The 25,808-nt window shown below is 49.9% G+C and overlaps 1 protein-coding gene across 2 annotated transcripts in view; it reads left to right on the top strand.

Annotated features, from left to right (window-relative positions):
* NR1I3 (nuclear receptor subfamily 1 group I member 3) overlaps nt 1–25,170 on the top strand; it is a 30,878-nt gene extending 5,708 nt beyond the window's left edge. For both annotated transcript variants that reach the window (XM_040411557.1, XM_040411558.1), the window contains 8 exons: nt 13,642–13,889; nt 14,533–14,663; nt 17,244–17,434; nt 20,938–21,152; nt 22,641–22,786; nt 23,113–23,229; nt 23,314–23,419; nt 24,531–25,170. In XM_040411557.1, the coding sequence (XP_040267491.1) occupies nt 13,642–13,889; nt 14,533–14,663; nt 17,244–17,434; nt 20,938–21,152; nt 22,641–22,786; nt 23,113–23,229; nt 23,314–23,419; nt 24,531–24,666 (1,290 nt within the window). In that variant the 3' untranslated portion in view covers nt 24,667–25,170. The remainder of the gene's footprint in view (nt 1–13,641; nt 13,890–14,532; nt 14,664–17,243; nt 17,435–20,937; nt 21,153–22,640; nt 22,787–23,112; nt 23,230–23,313; nt 23,420–24,530) is intronic.
* The last annotated feature ends 638 nt before the right edge of the window (nt 25,171–25,808 follow it).

Below are 25,808 nucleotides of genomic sequence, written 5' to 3'. Positions count from 1 at the left end.
ATGTGGAGAGCTGTGATGTCACTGATGTAATATATCATTATATGTGGAGAGCTGTGATGTCACTGATGTAATATATCACTTATATGTGAAGAGCGGTGATGTCACTGATGTAATATATCACCTATATGTGGAGAGCAGTGATATCACTGATGTAATTGCAAGGAGAGAAACCATCGGGTGACCCGGGCACTTCTGTCCTTGGCCTGGCTCATCCACTTGAGAGGGGAGTGGTCGGTCACCAGGCGGAACTTTCTCCCCAATAAATAAGAGCGGAGAGACTCGAGTGCCCACTTGATGGCCAGGCACTCTCTCTCCACTATACTGTACCGGGTCTCGGCTGGGGTGAGCTTACGGCTGAGGAAGACAATGGAATACTCCTCCCCGTTGATTTCCTGAGACAGTAGAGCACCGAGGCCTACTTCGGAGGCATCGGTCTGTACTATAAACTCCCTTTAGAAGTCGGGCGTCACCAAAAAGGGGGACCCGCACAGGGCCAACTTCAAAGCGGAGAAAGCCTCTTCCGCCCGATTATCCCAGCGAACCATCCGACTTGTTTCCCTTCAAGAGCTCTGTCAAGGGCGCGGCTAGAGTAGCAAAGTGGGGGACAAACCTCATATCATAGCCCACCATTCCCAGGAATGACTTTACTTGCCTAGTGGTGATAAGTCGGGGCCAATTCCGTATCGCCTGTATTTTGTTCACTTGGGGTTTGATGACTCCGCGCCCAATGGCATACCCTAGGTATTTTGTCTCCTCTAACCCTATCGCACATTTTTTTGGGTTAGCAGATAGGCCAGCCTTCCTAAGGGAGTCCACTATGGCCTGCACTTTGGGTAGGTGACTTTCCCAGTCGGTACTGTGGATGACAATATCGTCCAGGTAAGCCGAAACGTACCGAAGATGTGGATGAAGCACAATGTCCATAAGTCACTGAAAAGTGGCGGGGGCGCCATGCAGACCAAAGGGTAAGACCTTATACTGATACAGCCCCTCAGGCGTGATGAAGGCAGTTTCCTCTTTGGCAGCTTCCGTTAAGGGCACCTGCCAGTACCCTTTCGCGAGGTCCAAAACAGAAAAGTACTGTGCTTGTCCTAACTTATCGACTAGCTCATCCACCCGGGGCATGGGATACGCGTCGAACTTAGAAATATTGTTACGTTTACAAAAGTCGTTACAAAACCGCAACGTCCCATCCGGCTTGGGTATCAATACTATAGGACTGGCCTACTCACTTTTTGACTCCTCAATGAGTTGTACTTTTTGACTCCTCAGTTTTTTGTACTTCCGACTCCGACTCCTCCGTTTTTGGTACTTCCGACTCCGACTCCTCAGTTTTGGTACTTCCGACTCCTACTCCCCGACTCCTCTGTATTTAATATGCCAGGAAGCCACTGCCTTCTCCTTTGTGTGCTGATCTTCTGCTGAAGATCGGACAGTGGGGGGATCCAGGAAGGGGCATTTATTGTAAAACCTGATTTCCCTAGTAGAATCCCACAGTCATGTGTAAAGTTTCAGCTACAATCTGAGTTTACAAGGTTTTATCGCCTTAGCTGAATGACAGTAGTGTTTCCAATGGTTTACAGCTTCAGTCTTGAGCTATTGACCGTCCTTTTCCTTCACTTATACAAGTGTCTCTACTCCTGCAAAACATATTTACTTAATCAGTTATCAGTGAGAGGCGAGGTTACCCATGGGCGCTGCGTTCCCTGTAACACCGGAAAGTATAAGTATTGCCACTCCTTAACTGTGCGTTGCGTGCCATATAGTGAAGCATATGAAAAGCTTCTTCACGGTCACTTAACGTGTTCGTTTTGCGGTAACGTGACGCACTGCGTGCATTGGCCTTTATTCTTACAGTAGAGAAGTACCGTATTTTTCGCAAAAGTGGGGGAAAAATAGCAGTGCGTCTTATGGGCGCGAATGCTGCGACCGTCCGGTGAATAGGCTGAGAGGGAGGAGGGGCTGGGGGCCGACGTCTGTTTCTGTAATGGCAGCGGGGCCCGGTGCAGTCACTGTATTCTACTACACCGGGCCCCGCTCACTCTAGTATACGGTAATCATATCTAACTTGTGGGTATTGTTAAAGTATTCCAATCACCTTAAATCTAGCGCTGTACTACTTACTACTGACTTCTTGGCAGTCAGGAGGCCGGGCGGACGCTCGTAGCGTAGCTCACTACGTCACGCGCCTGCTCTGCCTGCTTTATGAATGATGCAAAAGAACAAACCACGTCCCACGGCGCGAATTACCGTCAGCCAGTCACCAGGATCAAGAAGGAATCTTTTATTGCAGCGATACAACGCGTTTCGGGGAATCACTCCCCTTCATCAGGTACAAAAAAAGCTGCAATAAAAGATTCCTTCTTGATCCTGGTGACTGGCTGACGGTAATTCGCGCCGTGGGACGTGGTTTGTTCTTTTGCATCATCATCTTCTTGGGGGCTCCAGGCTTCTCCTTTTGAAGATTTCTTGTGGTCCCGTGGCTGCAGACCACCATATCCAGACGTCCAGGCTTGTTTGAAAATACTTGCAATAGTGTTGTGCCTACATTTGCACAACCACACAAGGTGAGCCTTACCATCTTTCTCCGTATATTACTATACACTCACAGAATTACCCTATGGTGCGCCCATCTGTTTTGTTACAGATTTTAAAAAACTAGCCTGCTATATTACATTGCTTTATGAATGAAGCAGGCATCGGGCCCCGCTGCCATTACAGAAACAGATGCCGGCCCCCATTCACTACACAGGGACACTGTTATGGGGGGGATCTGTGGATGACACATAAGATAAGATGCTATATATGTGTCATCCACAGATGCCCCCACAATGATCCCCCATAACAGTGCTATCCACATATGCCCCCATAACAGTGCCACTCACAGATGCCCCCATAACAGTGCCACCCACAGATGCCCCCATAAGTGCCATCCACAGATGCCCCCATAATAGTATAATCCACAGACCACCATTAGTTCAAAACCCACCAAAAGCACACCTTTTGGTTCAAAATTTTTTTTTTCTTATTTTCCTCCTCAAAAACCTAGGTGCGTCTTATGGGCAGGTGCGTCTTATAGGGCGAAAAATACGGTAATTAATTATAACTTTTTGTGAATTGGGACATTTAAACTTCCTTTTTTATTATTCCAATTTAAATCTAGTAGGAGTCGGAGTCGGTTCATTTTTTGCCGACTCAAGGTACCCAAAATTGACTCCGACTCCACAGCCCTGATTAGCTGCACTGTGCTTGTCGCCGAGCCTCGGGTACCCGGTATGATTTTAATCGGACTTTTGCCTGAGGCTCAGTGACAATGTCATGCTGGATTATGGAAGTGCGTCCAGGGAGGTCCGAGAACACATCCGTGTTCAGACTAACAAACTCCCTGGCCTCCTGAGCCTGTTTATAGGAGAGGCTGTCAGCAATTCTTACTGTGGCAGCCGCCTCTCTTGCATCAGACAGAGGGGCCGGTACCTCGTTTCCTAGAATACCTGGCCGCGGGCTGTCTTCTGTACTGGTCTCCCTATCTTTTCACGGTTTGAGTAAATTCACATGGTAAACCTGCTTCGGCTTTCACCGTCCTGGCTGGTATACCTTGTAGTTTACATCTCCAATTTTCAAGAGTACCTCGTAGGGCCCCTGCCACCTAGCTAGGAACTTACTGTCCACGGTTGGCACCAGAACCAAAACCCGATCACCCGGGTTAAAGATCCAGACCTGAGCCTGCCGAATATAGACCCGACTCTGAGGCAACACTGTCTCTATCCGATCTTGCATCTGGGTAACGTACTCAATGACACTTTTATGTGGAGTGGGTTGTTGTTCCCACGCCTCTTTGGCCACGTCCAAGAGACCGCGAGGGTGTCTGCCATATAGCAGTTTGAAGGGAGAGAACCTAGTAGAGGCCTGGGGCACCTCTCGCACTGCGTACATAAGATAAAGTAGAAGGTGGTCCCAGTCCTTCCCATCTTTAGACACTACCTTTTTCAACATATTTTTTAATGTTTGGTTAAACCGTTCTACCAGACCGTCCATTTGTGGATGGTACACAGACGTTCGTAGTTGTTTTATGTGCAGCAACTTGCAGTGTTCCTGTCATGGTCTTACCTGCTTGCTGCTCTCCTTCGTTTGACATGTGCTGGCGGCCATCTTGGTTTCTGGGTATCTTGTAGCCTTCCACCCTGCGGCTCCTCCTTCCCCTGGGAGGAGCTGGATGCCTAGCTCATATATATAGGAGGTCTGTGGCTTCAGTTCCTTGCTTGGTCCTCTTGTGTTCACATGCTTCTAAGACTGCTGCTGCTTCTGGTTCCTGATCCTGGCTTCGTCTGACTACCCTGCTGGTTCCTGATCCTGGCTTCGTCTGACTACCCTGCTGGTTCCTGATCCTGGCTTCGTCTGACTACCCTGCTGGTTCCTGATCCTGGCTTCGTCTGACTACCCTTCTGGTTCCTGACCTCTGGCTTCGCAAAGACTCTGCTCGGTTTCACCATCCGTTTGGACTTTTGCTTTACAGCTTTATTTTCAATAAAGCCTTCTTATTTTCATTTATCTCTTGTTGTACGTCTGGTTCATGGTTCCGTGACATTAGGACCAAGCCATGAATTCTGACGGTACAGGGCCATCCTCGCTACCCACGCTGGTTGCCAGACTTGATCAGCAGGATCACCTGTTGGGTCGGTTCGCTGTGGCGTTGCAAACCCTGCTTGAACGCACGGCTCATTTCGCTCCCGTTGCCGATGGGTCGGTTGTCGCTCCTGGGCTCGCTCCTACTGCCGCTCCGGTTGTTGCGCCAGAGTCTACCCCGACACCTGTTGTTGCGCCTGCGGTGTTTCGGGGTATGACCGGTTCTGCCCCTCTTCCACAGCGCTTTGGGGGAGAGCCAACTCAGTGCCGAGGTTTCCTTAACCAGGTGGGCATTTATTTCGAGTTGCTGCCACATGCCTTTCCTACTGAGAGATCAAAGGTGGGCTTCTTGATCTCGCTGCTCTCGGACAAGGCCTTGGCCTGGGCCAGCCCTTTATGGGAGAACAACAATCCGGTGGTTGCCGAGTTTTCCGGTTTTGTTGCTTCTCTTCGGAAGGTATTCGATGTGCCGGCTCGTGCTGCCTCTGCTGCGAAGCTTCTTATGTCCATCAGACAGGGTTCACGATCCGTAGCTGAATACGCCATTGAGTTTCGTACCCTGGCAGCAGAGGTGGGCTGGAATAATGAGGCTCTGGTCGCTGCTTTCTCTCATGGTCTCTCGGATGCCTTGAAGGATGAGGTTGCAGCTAAGGACCTACCAGTTGAGCTCGAGTCTCTTATTTCTTTCCTGATTTTGATTGACACCAGACTCAGGGAGAGACCTTCCTTTAAGGAGAACCTGTGGAGGTCTTCTAACAGATTGGTGCCTACGTTTGCGGTCCCACCCGTGCCTCCCTCTCCTCCCACGCCTCCTGGGGATGACTTGTCTGGGGGTGAACCCATGCAGCTGGGGTTTGCTCGCCTGTCCGAGGGGGAGAGGGCACTCCGGAGACGCGAGGGCCGATGCATGTACTGTGGTCTCGGTGGGCATTTTCGGTTGGCATGTCCGAACCGTCCGGGAAACGCTCGTACCCTGAGATCCTGTCGGGGGCAGATCTTGGGTGGAGTCTCCTCGTCCCCGGTTTCCCGTGTTGACAAACCACTGATCACTGTTGTCCTCTCCTGGGTCGGGGGCTCGGTGACGACCCAGGCGTTGGTGGACTCTGGTGCTGGTGGTTTGTTCATTGATAGTGTGTTCGCTGCCGCCAATTCCATTCCTCTGCAGGCTCGAGGTTCCCCACTGGCTCTTGAGGCGATAGACGGCAGACCCCTTCTGCCGCCACACGTGACTCATGAGACCCTTCCAGTGGGGATAGCCATTGGTGCCGTTCACAGAGAGTCGGTCTGCCTCCAGGTTATTTCGTCTCCACACTACTCGGTGGTCTTGGGGTACCCCTGGCTCCAGAAGCATAATCCGACTTTCGATTGGAGATCGGTCGAGATCCTCTCGTGGTCACCGCAGTGTGGGGCTAGTTGCATCCATGGGTCTGTCAAGTTGCTGGGTACTTCCTCGGACTCTCTGTTGCCTCCTGAATACGAGGAGTACCGGGATGTATTCGATAAGGTGCGCGCGGTTGCCCTACCTCCGCACCGCCCATATGATTGTGCCATAGAGTTACAATCTGGTGCCGTTCCTCCTCGTGGCAAAGTCTATCCACTGTCGGTAGCGGAGAATGAGGCCATGGAGGAGTACGTGAGGGAGGCGCTTTCACGCGGACACATTCGCAAATCTTCGTCCCCGGCAGGGGCTGGATTTTTCTTTGTGAAAAAGAAGGGCGGTGAGTTGAGGCCTTGCATCGATTACAGGGGTCTCAATCGCATCACGATCAAGAACGCTTACCCGATACCCTTGATTTCCGAGCTGTTCGATCGCCTTAAAGGGGCCACGGTCTTTACCAAACTCGACCTGAGGGCGGCATATAACCTGGTAAGGATCAAGGCGGGCGATGAGTGGAAGACCGCGTTTAACACCAGGACCGGTCATTACGAATCCTTGGTTATGCCCTTTGGGTTGTGCAATGCGCCCGCAGTCTTTCAGGAATTCATCAACGATGTTTTCCGTGACCTGTTGCAGCAGTGTGTGGTAGTCTATTTGGATGACATCTTGGTATATTCTGAATCCATGGAGGCCCACATTCTGGATGTCAGACGAGTGTTGCAACGGTTACGAGAGAACAAGCTGTTCGGTAAGCTTGAGAAATGCGAATTTCACCGATCCCAGGTAACCTTCTTAGGTTACATCATTTCCGCTGAGGGGTTCTCCATGGATCCTGAGAAGGTTTCGGCTGTCTTACAGTGGCCCCAGCCCAGTGGTCTTCGTTCCCTGCAGCGCTTTTTGGGCTTCGCCAATTATTATCGGAAGTTCATCAGGGACTTTTCCATGCTGGCCAAGCCTCTCACGGATCTGACCAGGAAGGGCAGTAATTCCCAGGTCTGGCCGCTCGAGGCCATCCGAGCTTTTGAGGCCCTAAAGTCCGCCTTTGTGTCGGCTCCGATTCTGTCGCATCCCAACCCTGGGTTGCCCTTTGTCCTCGAGGTGGACGCGTCTGAGACGGGAGTAGGCGCCCTTCTGTCTCAGCGTAGAACACCAGAGGGTCCTCTGCTTCCTTGTGGGTTTTACTCCCGGAAACTGTCTTCCGCGGAGTGCAACTATCAGATTGGTGACAGGGAGTTATTGGCCATCGTGCAGGCCCTTAAAGAATGGAGGCACTTGCTCGAGGGTTCGGTGGTTCCGGTTCTCATCCTGACGGACCACAAGAATCTGACCTACCTTTCTGAGGCCAAGAGATTGACACCACGTCAGGCCAGATGGGCTCTGTTCTTGTCACGTTTTAATTACGTGGTCTCCTACCTACCCGGTTCCAAGAACATCAGGGCGGATGCCTTATCACGGCAGTACTCCGAGCTGTCCAGGGAGGAGTCGATTCCGACTTCGGTCATACCTCCGAATCAGATCCTGGCCGCCATTCGCACCAGCCTGACCTCTCCCCTGGGTGAGCAGATTTTGGCGGCTCAATCTGGTGCTCCCTCTGGGAGACCCAACGGCAGATGTTTTGTGCCTGAGGAGTTGCGCACTCGGTTGTTGCGAACCTACCATAACTCCAAGACCGCAGGGCATCCTGGAAAGAATCAGCTGTCCTGGGCTGTTTCACGTCTGTTCTGGTGGCCTTCCCTACGTTCCGACATCGCCGCATATGTAGCGGCATGCTCCGTTTGTGCCCAGAGTAAGTCCCCTCGGCACCTTCCGTTGGGCCTTCTGCAACCCATAGCCACCGGGGAGCGCCCATGGTCACACCTGGGGATGGATTTCATTGTGGACCTCCCTGCATCCCGAGGCCATACGGTCATTCTCATGATTGTGGATCGGTTTTCCAAAATGTGCCACTGTGTTCCTCTCAAGAGGTTACCCTCTGCACAAGAGTTGGCCACGATTTTTGCCAGGGAGGTCTTCCGGTTGCACGGTTTGCCTAAGGAGATTGTGTCGGATCGGGGGAGTCAGTTTGTGTCCAGGTTCTGGCGCGCCTTTTGCTCCCAGTTGGGGATTCATCTCTCCTTCTCCTCGGCCTACCACCCTCAGTCCAATGGGGCCGCAGAACGATCCAATCAGGCCTTGGAGCAATTCCTTCGTTGCTATGTCTCCGATCACCAAGACAATTGGGTTGACCTCCTGCCTTGGGCTGAGTTTGCCAGGAACACGGCGGTGAACTCTTCCTCTGGGACGTCTCCCTTCATGGCCAATTATGGGTTCCAACCTGCCGTGTTACCGGAGGTATTCTCTCCCCAGGATATTCCGGCTGTGGAGGATCACCTTTCCGTCCTACGTGCTTCTTGGGTACAGATCCAGAAGTCCCTTGAGGTCGCTGCGCAGCGCCAGAGACTCCAGGCTGATCGCAGACGAGCGCCTGCTCCTTCCTACCAGGTCGGAGACCGTGTATGGTTGTCCACCCGCAACCTCAACCTTCGAGTGCCCACTCCCAAGCTGGCGCCTCGCTTTGTTGGTCCCTTCCGAGTGCTTCGCAGGGTAAACCCGGTAGCCTATGCCCTTGCGCTTCCTCCTGGCATGCGGATCTCCAACGTGTTTCATGTCTCCCTGTTGAAGCCACTGGTGTGTAATCGTTTCACTTCCTCGGTTCCTCGGCCTCGTCCGGTCCAAGTGGGCAATCGTGAGGAATATGAGGTGAGCAATATCCTGGACTCACGCCTGGTCCGCGGTCGGTTGCAGTTTTTGGTCCATTGGCGTGGTTATGGTCCAGAGGAGCGTTCCTGGGTTCCCTCCGCAGATGTCCATGCTCCTGCCTTGCTCCGAGCCTTCCACGCACGCTTCCCTCAGAAACCGTTTTGTGCTCCGCGGAGGAGGGGCCCTTGAGGGGGAGGTACTGTCATGGTCTTACCTGCTTGCTGCTCTCCTTCGTTTGACATGTGCTGGCGGCCATCTTGGTTTCTGGGTATCTTGTAGCCTTCCACCCTGCGGCTCCTCCTTCCCCTGGGAGGAGCTGGATGCCTAGCTCATATATATAGGAGGTCTGTGGCTTCAGTTCCTTGCTTGGTCCTCTTGTGTTCACATGCTTCTAAGACTGCTGCTGCTTCTGGTTCCTGATCCTGGCTTCGTCTGACTACCCTGCTGGTTCCTGATCCTGGCTTCGTCTGACTACCCTGCTGGTTCCTGATCCTGGCTTCGTCTGACTACCCTGCTGGTTCCTGATCCTGGCTTCGTCTGACTACCCTTCTGGTTCCTGACCTCTGGCTTCGCAAAGACTCTGCTCGGTTTCACCATCCGTTTGGACTTTTGCTTTACAGCTTTATTTTCAATAAAGCCTTCTTATTTTCATTTATCTCTTGTTGTACGTCTGGTTCATGGTTCCGTGACAGTTCCCTCATCACCTTGGACATAAAAGGGGTCCCTTGGTCGGTCAGAACCTCTTTAGGTAGTCCTACTCGGGAAAACATCTCCATTAACGCCTTAGCTATGAGTTTGGCCAAGGTATGTCGCAGTGGCACCGCCTCCAGGTACTGAGTGGCGTGGTCTAGAATGACTAAGATGTGTTGATGCCCTCTGGTGGACTTCAGTACTGGGCCTATGAGGTCCATAGCTATTCGGTCAAACGATACTTCGATAATCGGGAGAGGTACTACGGAAATGTGTCTGGGGGATAGTTATCTGGCAGGTCGGGCAAGACTTACAAAACTCTTCCACTTCTTTGAATATGCTGGGCCAGTAAAACCGCTGTAGAATACCATCCTGAGTTTTCTGCAGCCCCAGGTGACCCCCAAGAACATGTTGGTGGGCTAGATCTAACACAAGCTTGCGATAAGCCTTGGGAACCATCAACTGTTCAATAGGCTCACCCCGTATTTGGTTTACCCGATACAACATATCCTGATGAACCACAAAATGGGGAAACACTGACTCTGCCCCAGGTTGTTGTGGTTCATCATCTACTATTAACACATTTTCCCAAGCTCGGGACAGGGTTGGGTCCCGACATTGGGCGGTACCAAAATGAACTCCTGAGACATTAAAGACTGCCTATTCAGGACCCGGCAGCAAGTCCTCCACGTCTCCCACAATCACACTTAGCGGGGTTGTCTCCCCCTCTTCCACCGAAGTGGCGGTCACCCCTACCGTTGGCCCTTTGGTCTCAGGTTCCCAGGGTTCTGGTCTCCCCCCTGAGCCGGGCCACTCTTCTAGGGTTACCCCTGTCTCATGGGTATCAGTCACTCTCATAGCAGGCCACAGTGCTGGGAAGTCTCTCCCTATTATAATTTTGTAGTGCAAATTGGTGGCGATGGCCACCTCGTGGGTCCACCTGCCGGCAACTGTGGATAGAGACACCATAGCGGTGGGGTAGTCTTTTAAGTCTCCATGAATACACATTACCCCGACTTTCCGGACAGTATACTCAGCTGGCCGTACCAGTGTAGCCCTTACTAGGGAAACCATACTCCCTTAGCCCAGCAATGCCACTGCCAGTGCTTCCTACTTCCACCTGGCACAAGTTCTTGTTGCCTATAGTCTCTGGGGTACCGGAGGCACACAGCGTCCTGGCATATAATGAGTGGCGGTAGCCATAGTTGGTGTCCACGGGCTCACCCCGCAGGGGACAGTCAGCCCTTACGTGGGCAGGCTCCTGGCACCGCCAGCAGACTATCGGAGCCGGGTCCGTAGGGGGTACATCCCGGGTGGGTTTTGTTGGCACAAGTGGCCGGGCCTGGGGTGGAGATTTCCGGGGTTTGACTGCCCCCCTCCAAAAAGAACCCCCCTGTAGATTCCTGGTAGCCTCATAGCGTTCCACCAGGTCCACCATCTCAAGGGCATTACCAGGAGACACCTGGCTGATCCATGCTGGAGAGGGTACGGCAAAGCCCTCCAGAACACATCCGCCAACAGACGGTCCAGCATAGCAGTGGAACTCAGCACGTCAGGCTGCAGCCATTTTTGCAACCGGCTTAACATATAATACTGAGGTCTTAGCCGGGTTAAACTCCCACTGATGCACCCGCTGGGCCCGGACCAACACATTAACCCCCAGTCTGGCCAGAATTTCACTCTTTACTGTCGGGTAATAGGCCGCTTGATCGTCCGGTAAGTCGAAATACACCTGCTGGGGTCCGGATTCCAGGAACGGAGCGACGACCCTTAGCCCATTGAGCTCGGGGTAGCTTTTCCCTCATGGCCACCGCCAGATAGGTTTCAACGCCATCCGAGGGGGTCATCTTGGGAATCACCGCACGGACCGCTTTCTGGGCATCGTTGACGCTCTGGGATGCTCCTGCTACTTGTAACGCCATCACATGTAACAGCAGCTGGTTTGTTTCCTGCTGTTGCTTATTGGCCTCCTGCTGCTGCAGGTTAGCCTCCACAAGGGCTTTCACGACCTCTTCCATTTTGTCGGAGGACACGGGTTGTAACCTCGCTAGTTTGATGTAGGACATACGGTACAACCATGCCCGGAAAAAAACTAAAATATTTCGGCCTTTACGCCAACTTCACTGCAATGCCCGCATCCTCCACCAATTGTGGGCATTCGCTCTGGTAGACAGGACAAGCGGACGCAGTATAGAGGCAATAAATAAAGCAAAACTTCAGTGTTTATTCACACATAAGGCAAAAACAGAATGACACTTTGCAGTCTTGGTGTTAGTTCACACAATGGAAGGTCCACAGAACAAAAAATCACCTTGTTGGCAGTTCTATCTCCAGCAGTCCACAGCAGGCTTTAGTGGGCCTGTTTGCCCACCGTATGGCTCTCAGCCCACCAGCACGGCACCAAGCCTCAGATCCCCAAAACAGAGACATCTCTGCTGAGCCCAGCTGCTTATTAAAGGATAGCCAGGTGCTGCCAAAACCCAGAACGGCATTTAAACTCCGGTCCGGAATTTGACCTCGCCTGGCTGGAAACCAGCCCAGCCGCACATGTTGCTAGAAAAATTCCTGCCTGTGTCACAGTACGTATCTATGCATCGGCTCTATCTTCCTGACACCCATGTAGCATTAACGTGTTGGGGCCGTTCTGTGTTCTCCTCCATTTCCTCTGTGTGTAAAGGTATGCGGGCGCCAGGCTGTAGATGTGGGGGATCCGGTTCTGTGGTATTCTCTGCGGGCGTATAAACAGCAGGTCACAGACGGGGACAGCGTGGCGGTATGACTGTGACCGACAATTGCACTTGAAAAATAAACATGACTGCGGAATTTACAGCTTCAATCTCATGTAGACCTCCTGTATGTGTCATACATGTACTGACGCCAGGGCGGACTGAGAGCTCACGGGGACGACCACCTTGCCACACTCTCTGCTGCGCCGTCACATGGCGCACTTTCAGGTTTACAGCACAGTCCTTGGTCTGCCAGATACTTGGCACCTGTTTGCGGGGTGCAGGCTGCTGCTCGCTGGTGGTAGCCCCTCTCATGCAGGATGTACAGGGTCAATAACTGTGACCCAGGGCTGCTAACTTTCTCATCGTATATCCTACGCCGGGTGATAGAGGAGCCCTGCTATGCCCTCAGTGTGCTGAGGGGACCCACATAGTATTATAGGGGCCCCTTATAGCATCACAGTTGGAGGGCTCACATTAGGCAGATGACTTGCGGAATCTAGACGGTGCCATCATCATTTCTGGAGACGCAGTTTATCTGTCCAGGAGTGAGGGATTTAAATACCCAGTGCCCCAGAAATTACCAAGAAAATTCCTGCAGCCGCGAGTCTGGATGGCGGTATTAATATTACATGATGGTGAAGTAGTGTTCTGGACAGCCGCCTCACGCACTCATCGTACATGGAGGTGATAACTCAGCACATCTATCATTCATGACTTCCACAACGCTGCAAAATGCTGAGAAAGGCCGATAATCCAGAGCCTGCACTGTAATCCGGAGCCTGCGCTGTAAACCAGAGCCTACTATGTAATCCAGAGTCTGCGCTGTAATCCAGAGCCTACTATGTAATCCAGAGCCTGCGCTGTAATCCGGAGCCTACTATGTAATCCAGAGCCTTCGCTGTAATCCAGAGCCTGCATTGTAATCTAGACCTTGTACAGTAACCCAGAGTTTGCACAGTAATCCAGAGCCTGCCCTGTAATCCAGAGCCTGCATTGTAATCTACACCTTGTACAGTAATCCAGAGCCTGCACTGTATTTAAGAGCCTGCGCAGTAATCCAGAGCCTGCGCAGTAATCCAGAGCCTGCGCAGTAATCCAGAGCCTGCGCAGTAATCTAGACCTTGTACAGTAACCCAGAGTTTGCACAGTAATCCAGAGCCTGCCCTGTAATCCAGAGCCTGCATTGTAATCACACCTTGTACAGTAATCCAGAGCCTGTACTGTTCTCTAGACCTTTTACAGTAATCCAGAAACTGCGCTGTAATCCAGACCTCGTATAGTAAGGCAGACCCTGCTGTTTTCTGATGTGCTCAATGCTTTGGAAAAGGTTGGGGTTAAAGGTCCCTGTATAATGTGTCTGATCACAATGTAATTATATGATGTCAGTAACGGGGGGCAGGGCTGTGACAACCTCTCAGTTATGGGGGATTTGTGGGTTTATATTTTACTTAAAGTGACCCTTGTTCTTCTTGGACCCTCCAGATGAATAACCCCGAGCTGGACCCCCCCATGATCCAGTCAGACTGGGGCTCAGCCATGTTCTCAGTGTATGAGGAGGACAGTAACAGCAGCTGTGGGTCTCTGGGGGCGTCTGCACTGAGCCTGAAGACACCCCAGGGCGAGGACAATGACCCCGATGCCGAAGAGAAGCTGTGCGCGGTGTGCAGCGATAAGGCCAATGGCTACCACTTCCACGTCCTGACCTGCGAGGGCTGCAAGGGGTTCTTCAGGTAAAAGCCTCAAGAAACCGACCCTAAAACCTGAAGAAATGGAGGAGTCAAAAGTCTATTCAGTCGTCTGTCACAGGGAAAGCTGGGTGACAACCCATATGGCCGCTCTGTGGTGGACCCATTACATAACCAACTGCCAGACTGTAGCTAATCCAGATTACAGCTCCCAGTGGGGTTATCATCCAGTTACACCAGATGGTTATCATATTACGGTATAGTGTATTACAGTATACTGTGCTGTATTCCTGTGTATATTTATATTACACCACAGTACATTATATCTAATTAGGGTACAATATATTATATTACAGCACAGGATTATATATTATACTATATATTTATATGACCGCATAGTATATTACAGTATGGTATTATTATACATTATATTGTATGATATTACGGTATTATTTACATTCCAGTATCCATTAGGTATTGTGCATCATTGTATTATGTATATTATATTACGGTAGATTACCGGTATACAGTATTATACACTATATATTTTATTTATCATATTACGGTTTATTACCTTAAGGTATAGGGCATTATATTGTATTATGTATATTGCGGTATAGTGCATTGTTTGACATCTTGATGTAACTGGTTTTCCCCTGAACATTATCCTCTTCCGTGTTTTCCTCAGACGTTCTATGACTAAAGGTCTGACCTTCACCTGTCCGTTCACCCGCTCTTGCCCGGTCAACAAAGCCAAACGGAGAAGGTGCCAGGCCTGCCGCCTGCAGAAATGTCTGGAGGTTGGGATGAGGAAAGACAGTAAGTTCTCCAGATATCCCCTGACCTCTCTCCTAATCTACGGAAAGACGAAATCGTTCCAAATCAATTACTAAATGGCAGCTCAAAGGTGCCCCTCTGTAGAGACCCCAGCTGTCTTTGGTCCTAGTTCCTCATGGTGGGATCATTACCCCCATAGGAGGCTCTGATGGACGGGGCGTTCTGTGGTATAGCCCGCACTGGGGTGGCACATGCAGATCTATAACCAGCCCCCATTTATTCCTTTCATGTTATCTCAATAAATATCATCCACAAGAGCAGCGAGCGTCACGCTGCCGCCCCTGGAGAGATGGGGGGGTCCTCAGGGAGAGGGGGAGCGCGAGATCCGAACATTAGTACGTGATTCTGCTGGTGGCTCAGCGCGGAAACGTGTGAAATATTAAACCAAGGGTTTATCCCAGGACACGTCCCGGCCCAAGGCGCGTTATATAATGGCAAGAGTATTTATAGCGCAGGCTCAGACAATCAACTGTGTGCGGAACTGACGGGAAGAGGGAGAAGAAGAATAGAAGGGGTTAAATAACAGCGATGGAAGAGGTTAATAATCAAAATAATAATAATGATCACCTAAAAATAATAATCTGAAATATTCAGAAGACACTAAACTAACTGCCGATACTTTTCTCACAAAAAATTCTGAAAATAAAAAAGATAATAATACTAGAATAAACATAATTATACAGTATATATATATACACACACACACAGTACATTTAGAAAGTCTTCACACCCTCGGACTGTCCTCACATTTTGTTCTCTTGCCCCTTGTGCCATCAGTCCCCATCATTCTGCCTCAATCCCACATGATGAGAAATTGAGGGCAGAAGGTGAGAAATCTTTAGTAATTTTCTGAAAAGGGAAAACTGAAATATTACATTGACATAAGTCTTCGGCCCCTTTACTCGGGACATAAGACTTCGGCCCCTTCACTCGGGACATAAGACTTCGGCCCCTTCACTCGGGACATAAGTCTTCGGCCCCTTCACTCGGGACATAAGTCTTCGGCCCCTTCACTCGGGACATAAGTCTTCGGCCCCTTCACTCGGGACATAAGTCTTCGGCCCCTTCACTCGGGACATAAGTCTTCGGCCCCTTCACTCGGGACATAAGTCTTCGGCCCCTTCACTCGGGACATAAGTCTTCGGCCCCTTCACTCGGGACATAAGTCTTCGGCCCCTTCACTCGGGACATAAGTCTTCGGCCCCTTCACTCGGGACATAAGTCTTCGGCCCCTTCACTCGGGACATAAGTCTTCGGCCCCTTCACTCGGGACATACTCTGTCAGGTTGGATGGGGGCCTATCGGTGGACAGCCATTTTCAGGTCTCTGCAGAGATGTTACATTGGGTTCGGGGCTCTGGCTGGGACCCTCAAGGACATTCATAGAGTTGTCCCTAAGCCGATCCTGTGTTGTCCGCGCCGTGTGCTTCAGGTCATTGTCTTGTTGGAAGGTGAACCTTCAGCCCAGTCTGAGGTCCAGAGCTCTGGATCAGGTCTTCATTAAGAATATCTCTGTACTTTCCACTGTAGGAATGGTATTGGAAAGGTAATGAACATGACGCTTAGAATTGAGGCCAAAAGTTCCATCAGAGCAGAGAATCTCGTTTAGGTGCTTTACTACAAACTTTAGGAGGCTTTCATGTGTCTTTTACTGAGGAGAGGTTTTTTTCTGGCTACTCCGCCATAAAGCCCAGATTGGTGGAGGCTGCAGTGATGGTCGACCTTCTGGAATCTTCGCCCATCTGCACACAGGATCTTTAGAGCTCTGACAGAGTGACCATTGGGTTCTTGGTTTCCTTTTCTACATAGGACCTTCTCACCTGATTACTTACTTTGTGGGGCGGCAGCTCTAGGAAGAGTCCTGGTTGTTCTTCTTCCATGTAAGAATTATGGAGGCCTCTGTGCTCTTGGTAACTTTCAGTGCAGTAGATATGTTTTGTCCTCTTCTCCAGTTCTGAGCCTCCACACAATCCTGTCTCTGCATTGTCATAAGTGACAGGTCTGCGCCTTTGCAAATCATGCCTAATCCACTGAATTTACCACAGATTATTCCAATCAAGGTGTAGAACATCTCAGAGATGATCCAGAGAAATGGGAGGCCCCAGAGTGAAATGTCAAGTATCACAGCAAAGGGGGTGAAGGCTTACGTCCAGGAGAAAGGGGCCGAAGGCTTACGTCCGGGAGAAAGGGGCCGAAGGCTTACGTCCGGGAGAAAGGGGCCGAAGGCTTACGTCCGGGAGAAAGGGGCCGAAGGCTTACGTCCAGGAGAAAGGGGCCGAAGGCTTACGTCCGGGAGAAAGGGGCCGAAGGCTTACGTCCGGGGGAAAGGGGCCGAAGGCTTACGTCCGGGAGAAAGGGGCCGAAGGCTTATGTTTAGACCAGATTTTAATTTTTTTTTCAATACATTTACAAACATTTCTAAAATACTCTTATGGTTGCTATGACTAGCAGAATGAATGAGGGTTGTCACAGCCACAATAAAGCAGGGGCATATAGGCAGGTTGTCAGAAGTAATAGATACGTAGATGTTACCGTCGTATAAATATAGGTTTGTGATTTCTAGTGATTTTGTCGGATGAGGCCTTGATGGCGCGACGTGACCTGAGAATGAGGAAGAAGCAGGAACGTCTGCAGAGGATGCAGAAGGCGCCAGAAGTGGGATCTCTGACCGAGGAGCAGAAGCAGCAGATCTCCATCCTCATCGAGGCTCATAGGAAACACTTCGATAATTTTGAACATTTTGTGGATTACAGGGTGAGAGGGGCTGTCTACTGATCTGTGTATCTAATCCTATGTGATACTGTCTACTGATCTGTGTATTTAATCCTATCCTGTGTGATACAGCCTGCTGAGCTGTGTATCTAATCCTATGTGATACAGTCTGCTGAGCTGTGTATCTAATCCTATCCTGTGATACTGACTGCTGAGCTGTGTATCTAATCCTGTCCTGTGTGATACCGTCTACTGATCTGTGTATCTAATCCTGTCCTGTGTGATACCGTCTACTGATCTGTGTATCTAATCCTGTGTGATACCGTCTACTGATCTGTGTATCTAATCCTGTGTGATACAGTCTACTGATCTGTGTATCTAATCCTATGTGATACTGTCTACTGATCTGTGTATTTAATCCTATCCTGTGTGATACAGCCTGCTGAGCTGTGTATCTAATCCTATGTGATACAGTCTGCTGAGCTGTGTATCTAATCCTATCCTGTGATACTGACTGCTGAGCTGTGTATCTAATCCTGTCCTGTGTGATACCGTCTACTGATCTGTGTATCTAATCCTGTCCTGTGTGATACCGTCTACTGATCTGTGTATCTAATCCTGTGTGATACCGTCTACTGATCTGTGTATCTAATCCTGTGTGATACAGTCTACTGATCTGTGTATCTAATCCTGTGTGATACCGTCTACTGATCTGTGTATCTAATCCTGTGTGATACCGTCTACTGATCTGTGTATCTAATCCTGTGTGATACCGTCTACTGATCTGTGTATCTAATCCTGTGTGATACCGTCTACTGATCTGTGTATCTAATCCTGTCCTGTGTAATACCGTCTACTGATCTGTGTATCTAATCCTGTCCTGTGTGATACCGTCTACTGAGCTGTGTATCTAATCCTGTCCTGTGTGATACTGTCTGCTGAGCTGTGTATCTAATCCTATCCTGTGTGATACTGACTGCTGAGCTGTGTATCTAATCCTATCCTGTGTGATACTGTCTGCTGAGCTGTGTATCTAATCCTATCCTGTGTGATACTGACTGCTGAGCTGTGTATCTAATCCTATCCTGTGCGATACAGACTGCTGAGCTGTGTATCTAATCCTGTCCTGTGTGATACTGTCTGCTGAGCTATGTATCTAATCCTATCCTGTGTGATACAGTCTGCTGAGCTATGTATCTATTCCTATCCTGTGTGATACTGCCTGCTGAGCTGTGTATCTAATCCTATCCTGTGTGATACTGTCTGCTGAGCTGTGTATCTAATCCTATCATGTGTGATACTGTCTGCTGAGCTGTGTATCTAATCCTATCCTGTGTGATACTGTCTGCTGAGCCGTGTATCTAATCCTATCCTGTGTGATACTGACTGCTGAGCTGTGTATCTAATCCTATCATGTGTGATACTGTCTGCTGAGCTGTGTATCTAATCCTATCCTGTGTGATACAGTCTGCTGAGCTATGTATCTAATCCTGTGTGATACTGTCTGCTGAGCTATGTATCTAATCCTATCCTATGTGATACAGTCTGCTGAGCTATGTATCTAATCCTGTGTGATACAGTCTGCTGAGCTGTGTATCTAATCATATCCTGTGTGATACAGTCTGCTGAGCTATGTATCTAATCCTATCCTGTGCGATACAGTCTGCTGAGCTGTGTATCTAATCCTATCCTGTGTGATATTGCCTGCTGAGCTGTGTATCTAATCCTATCCTGTGTGATACTGTCTGCTGAGCTGTGTATCTAATCCTATCCTGTGTGATACAGTCTGCTGAGCTGTGTATCTAATCCTATCCTGTGTGATAGTCTGCTGAGCTATGTATCTAATCCTATCCTGTGCGATACAGTCTGCTGAGCTGTGTATCTAATCCTATCCTGTGTGATACTGACTGCTGAGCTGTGTATCTAATCCTATCCTGTGTGATACTGTCTGCTGAGCTGTGTATCTAATCCTATCCTGTGTGATACTGACTGCTGAGCTGTGTATCTAATCCTATCCTGTGCGATACAGACTGCTGAGCTGTGTATCTAATCCTGTCCTGTGTGATACTGTCTGCTGAGCTATGTATCTAATCCTATCCTGTGTGATACAGTCTGCTGAGCTGTGTATCTAATCCTATCCTGTGTGATACTGACTGCTGAGCTGTGTATCTAATCCTATCCTGTGTGATACTGTCTGCTGAGCTGTGTATCTAATCCTATCATGTGTGATACTGCCTGCTGAGCTGTGTATCTAATCCTATCCTGTGTGATACTGTCTGCTGAGCTGTGTATCTAATCCTATCCTGTGTGATACCGTCTGCTGAGCTGTGTATCTAATCCTATCCTGTGTGATACTGACTGCTGAGCTATGTATCTAATCCTATCCTGTGTAATACTGCCTGCTGAGCTGTGTATCTAATCCTATCCTGTGTGATACTGTCTGCTGAGCTGTGTATTTAATCCTATCCTGTGTGATACAGTCTGCTGAGCTGTGTATCTAATCCTATCCTGTGTGATACAGTCTGCTGAGCTGTGTATCTAATCCTCTCCTGTGCGATACAGTCTGCTGAGCTATGTATCTAATCCTATCCTGTGCGATACAGTCTGCTGAGCTGTGTATCTAATCCTATCCTGTGTGATACTGTCTGCTGAGCTGTGTATCTAATCCTATCCTGTGTGATACTGTCTGCTGAGCTGTGTATCTAATCCTATCCTGTGTGATACTGACTGCTGAGCTGTGTATCTAATCCTATCCTGTGTGATACTGTCTGCTGAGCTGTGTATCTAATCCTATCCTGTGTGATACTGTCTGCTGAGCTGTGTATCTAATCCTATCCTGTGTGATACTGACTGCTGAGCTGTGTATCTAATCCTATCCTGTGTGATACAGTCTGCTGAGCTGTGTATCTAATCCTATCCTGTGTGATACAGTCTGCTGAGCTGAGTATCTAATCCTATCCTGTGTGATACTGTCTGCTGAGCTGTGTATCTAATCCTATCCTGTGTGATACAGTCTGCTGAGCGCTGTATCTAATCCTGCAATGTGTGATACAGCCGGCAGTGTATCTGAAGCCTCTCCTGCTTGTATACCACTGACCTGCGGGTGTGCAGGGCGGCAAGAGGTGAGGTGGGTCACCATTATCCTTGATGATGGCACCTCTGACCTTTGACCGTGTGATATCGGGTACAAACCTTCACCCGTAATCTGGCAAGAACATCAAGTACTATTCAGTGCCAATCGAGGCAGGCGCGGCCAGATGGCACCGGATCCGCGGACTCCACTAAGTGACTCATTAACTGGAGATTGTGAGATAAAGCGACCCTCCTCTGACATTTCACGGTGTTACTTCCACCGTAGACGATGCCACAGCTATGCCCTCTGTTCCTGCACACTGGCACATGTAAGGCTTAGAGCCAGCGTCAGAGGGAGCAGCCATTTTTTTTCCTTTTCAAATATATTGAATGTACATTAATCTTCAGGGAAAGATCGCCATCTAGTGGCTAAAAATTAATGTTATATATATATTTATATTTCCCCTCTCCAGCCACAGCCCATTTTAAGGGTGAACTGGGAGAACATGAGGCAGCACGGCCCATCGTCCTGCCCCCCCGCTAGTGTGGATCAGTGCCTCACATCACCCCACTATTCAGACCTGGTCACGGGAGGAGACACTTTAAAGGAGTTACCACATTTTGCAGATATGAGCACTTACATGATTCAGCAAGTCATCAAATTCGCCAAGGAGATACCAGTTTTCCGGTGAGTCCAGGGGGTCTGCAGACGTGTTCAGTACCGTGAATGGTCATATAGTAGACAACAGTATGGGACATGAAGATTATATAACTATTCTGCTGGTGCAGTCACTGTGTACATACATTACTTATCCTGTATTATACTCCAGAGCTGCACTCACTATTCTGCTGGTGCAGTCACTATGTACATACATTACTAATCCTGTATTATACTCCAGAGCTGCACTCACTATTCTGCTGGTGCAGTCACTGTGTACATACATTACTTATCCTGTACTGATCCTGAGTTACATCCTGTATTATACTCCAGAGCTGCACTCACTATTCTGCTGGTGCAGTCACTGTGTACATACATTACTTATCCTGTACTGATCCTGAGTTACATCCTGTATTATATTCCAGAGCTGCACTCACTATTCTGCTGGTGCAGTCACAGTGTACATACATTACTTATCCTGTACTGATCCGGAGTTACATCCTGTATTATACTCCAGAGCTGCACTCACTATTCTGCTGGTGCAGTCACTGTGTACATACATTACATTACTTATCCTGTACTGATCCTGAGTTACATCCTGTATTATACTCCAGAGCTGCACTCACTATTCTGCTGGTGCAGTCACTGTGTACATACATTACTTATCCTGTACTGATCATGAGTTACATCCTGTATTATACTCCAGAGCTGCACTCACTATTCTGCTGGTGCAGTCACTGTGTACATACATTACTTATCCTGTACTGATCCTTAGTTACATCCTGTATTATACTCCAGAGCTGCACTCACTATTCTGCTGGTGGAGTCACCGTGTACATACATTACTTATCCTGTACTGATCCTGAGTTACATCCTGTATTATACTCCAGAGCTGCACTCACTATTCTGCTGGTGCAGTCACTGTGTACATACATTACTTATCCTGTACTGATCCTGAGTTACATCCTGTATTATACTCCAGAGCTGCAGTCACTGTGTACATACATTACTTATCCTGTACTGATCCTGAGTTACATCCTGTATTATACCCCAGAGCTGCACTCACTATTCTGCTGGTGCAGTCACTGTGTACATACATTACTTATCCTGTACTGATCCTTAGTTACATCCTGTATTATACTCCAGAGCTGCACTCACTATTCTGCCGGTGGAGTCACCGTGTACATACATTACTTATCCTGTACTGATCCTGAGTTACATCCTGTATTATACTCCAGAGCTGCACTCACTATTCTGCTGGTGCAGTCACTGTGTACATACATTACTTATCCTGTACTGATCCTGAGTTACATCCTGTATTATACTCCAGAGCTGCACTCACTATTCTGCTGGTGCAGTCACTGTGTACATACATTACTTATCCTGTATTATACCCCAGAGCTGCACTCACTATTCTGCCGGTGCAGTCACTGTGTACATTCAGTACTTATCCTGTATTATACTCCAGAGCTGCGCTCACGATTCTGCTGGTCCTCATCTCTACTTCTCTCCTACCAGCGCTCTGTCCATAGACGATCAGATCTCGCTGCTGAAGGGCTCTACCATGGAGGTCTCACATTTGCAGTTTAATACGGTCTTTAACCTGGAGACGAAGATGTGGGAGTGCGGCCGCCATAAGCTGAGTATAGAGCACGCCGTCTTGAGTAAGTATAGGCCAACTGGAGGGGCACATGTCATATGCCATCCCATTAGGGGCATCAAATGTACATATGATCACATTCACTGACAGCAAGCAGAGATCTTGAAAATAGTGATTAAGACAAAACCTATTGAAATTTGAAGATTTTTTCATTGTACAATTATAAATGGAGAAGCCCTTTAAGGGACTGTCCCCTGAAGACAACTTACCCCCACATGGGGCCCGTGCTGCCCACGCACAACCCCTCTAAGAGTAGGAGACTTACAGACTGTTGGTAGAGGGGACGCCCCCTGCTGGCACTTCTCCATCTGTCCCGTTTCTCGTACTCAGCCGGATTCCAGCGCATGTACTTGGAGCCGCTACTGAAATTCCACATCAGCCTCCGCAACCTGAAGCTGCACGAGTCTGAATACGTCCTGATGGAGGCGCTGGCGCTCTTCTCCCCAGGTATGACCAGCAGGGCCCTGACATTCTGAGGATGGGCGAGGGGCCCAGGGGTCTCACCCTGTTATAACCACCATCTCTCCCCAGACCGGCCGGGCGTCATCGAGCACACCCACATCGATAGGATCCAGGAGATGATGGCCATGACCCTGAAATGTTACATCGATTACCACCACCCACTTCCAGGCAGCCGGTAACACCCGCATGTGGGAGGAGCCTAATTATACAGACACTGCATACGAAGTAGAGGAGGGGGTCAACCTGCTTCCTGGTGCCCCCTCTGCCCAGTGGCTGCAGGTCTGAGCCAGCTGTGCCCCGTAATGTTACCAGTCACGGGCAGCATCCCCGCAATGTTCCCAGTCACGGGCAGCCCCCCCCCCCCCGTAATGTTACCTGTCAGAGGCAGCGCCCCCGCAATGTTACCTGTCAGAGGCAGCGCCCCCGCAATGTTACCAGTGACGGGCAGCGCCCCCGCAATGTTACCAGTGACGGGCAGCGCCCCCGCAATGTTACCAGTGACGGGCAGCGCCCCCGCAATGTTACCAGTGACGGGCAGCGCCCCCGCAATGTTACCAGTGACGGGCAGCGCCCCCGCAATGTTACCAGTGACGGGCAGCGCCCCCGCAATGTTACCAGTCAGAGGCAGCGCCCCCGCAATGTTACCTGTCACAGGCAGAGCCCCCGTAATGTTACCAGTCACAGGCAGCGCCCCCGCAATGTTACCTGTCACAGGCAGAGCCCCCGCAATGTTACCAGTCAGAGGCAGCGCCCCCGCAATGTTACCAGTCAGAGGCAGCGCCCCCGCAATGTTACCAGTCAGAGGCAGCGCCCCCGCAATGTTACCAGTGACGGGCAGCGCCCCCGCAATGTTACCAGTCAGAGGCAGCGCCCCCGCAATGTTACCAGTCAGAGGCAGCGCCCCCGCAATGTTACCAGTCAGAGGCAGCGCCCCCGCAATGTTACCAGTCAGAGGCAGCGCCCCCGCAATGTTACCAGTCAGAGGCAGCGCCCCCGCAATGTTACCAGTCAGAGGCAGCGCCCCCGCAATGTTACCAGTCAGAGGCAGCGCCCCCGCAATGTTACCAGTCAGAGGCAGCGCCCCCGTAATGTTACCAGTCACAGACAGTGCCATTATGTGTGAGCGGAGCCGTGTCCCCAGCCATACCAGAGCCACGGACCCCCACCTCTAATACAAGGCCTTCCGCCTCCAGCCATTTCATACTTACATCTGATTCTGGGAAAGCTGGGCTAGTATAAGGTGGGCGGGGCTGTGACTAACATTCCTCTCTGGCCCCTCCCTACAGATTCTTGTTCGCCAAGCTGCTCTCCATGTTGGCCGAACTGCGCACCTTAAATGAGGAGAACGCCAAACAGATGGTTCACATCCAGAACGTGATGGAGGACGCCATGACGCCGCTGATGAAGGAGATATTCAGCTGACAAAACGGGAACTGATTGCGTGACGCACAAGGCACCGCTGCGTCGCCCTCATTCTTAGATGACGGTCCATAGGGGGAGGGGTACTGCAACGCCAAGATGGCGGCTCGACCTTCAGTATTATCATGTTGCTACCCCCTGTATTTCATGGCTTCTCAATAGGATATGACCTTCAATCAAGTGCTCTCCGCTATCAGCCACTGGGCGCGGATGGAAGCCATTTCCCAGTGGAAGAGACAGCTTAGCGGCCCCCGTCAGGGAAGGACGCCTCCCTGTCTACTGTCATTGGGCGATTCAGACAAATGCATAGATCCTGATCAACCAGATCTGCCAGAGCAGCTGCTGCAGCGCACAATATGGGCTCAGAGTACATGTGGCACTCGATGGGCACCCGGTGCCATGGACGTCCCAAAGAACAATACATTACGGCCCGGCCTGGAACATGTGTGCATTTTTTTGTAAAACGTGTAAAGCTTTTACTAAAAGATAAAATAAATATATATATATCGCACCGTATAATGACCTGTATCATCAGCACAGATCCGCCCATTAAAACTAGACCACGCCCACCACCAGCATTGGCGATAACATTATTATACACCAGACATGGGTCACAAGATGGGAAAATGATAATCTGCTGCCATCTGGTGGCTGTTTGGACGTACTACACCACAGATGTTATATAATAGATGCCCTGCAGCTGCTATAGCTCCCCCTCTGTCTACAGCCCTGGAAGAACAATCATTTAATATAAAAGCTCTTCAGCACCTAGGAAAGCTGAGTGACAATTAATAAATACCACTGATCACACAACGTCCTGTACCCAGAGTGTCAGCGTCATTACCCTGTACCCCCAGTGTCAGCGTCATTACCCTGTACCCCCAGTGTCAGCGTCATTACCCTGTACCCCCAGTGTCAGCGTCATTACCCTGTACCCCCAGTGTCATTATCCTGTACCCCGAGTGTCAGTGTCATTATCCTGTACCCCCAGTGTCATTATCCTGTACCCCCAGTGTCATTATCCTGTACCCCCAGTGTCATTATCCTGTACCCCCAGTGTCAGCGTCATTATCCTGTACCCCCAGTGTCAGTATCCTGTACCGTCAGTGTCAGTATCCTGTACCCCGAGTGTCAGTATCCTGTAC

Source organism: Bufo bufo, chromosome 11, assembly GCF_905171765.1.
Source record: "Bufo bufo chromosome 11, aBufBuf1.1, whole genome shotgun sequence".
NCBI lineage: Eukaryota > Metazoa > Chordata > Amphibia > Anura > Bufonidae > Bufo > Bufo bufo.
Note: the sequence above shows the minus strand (reverse complement) of the source record. Positions and strands in the feature narration are given on the sequence as shown.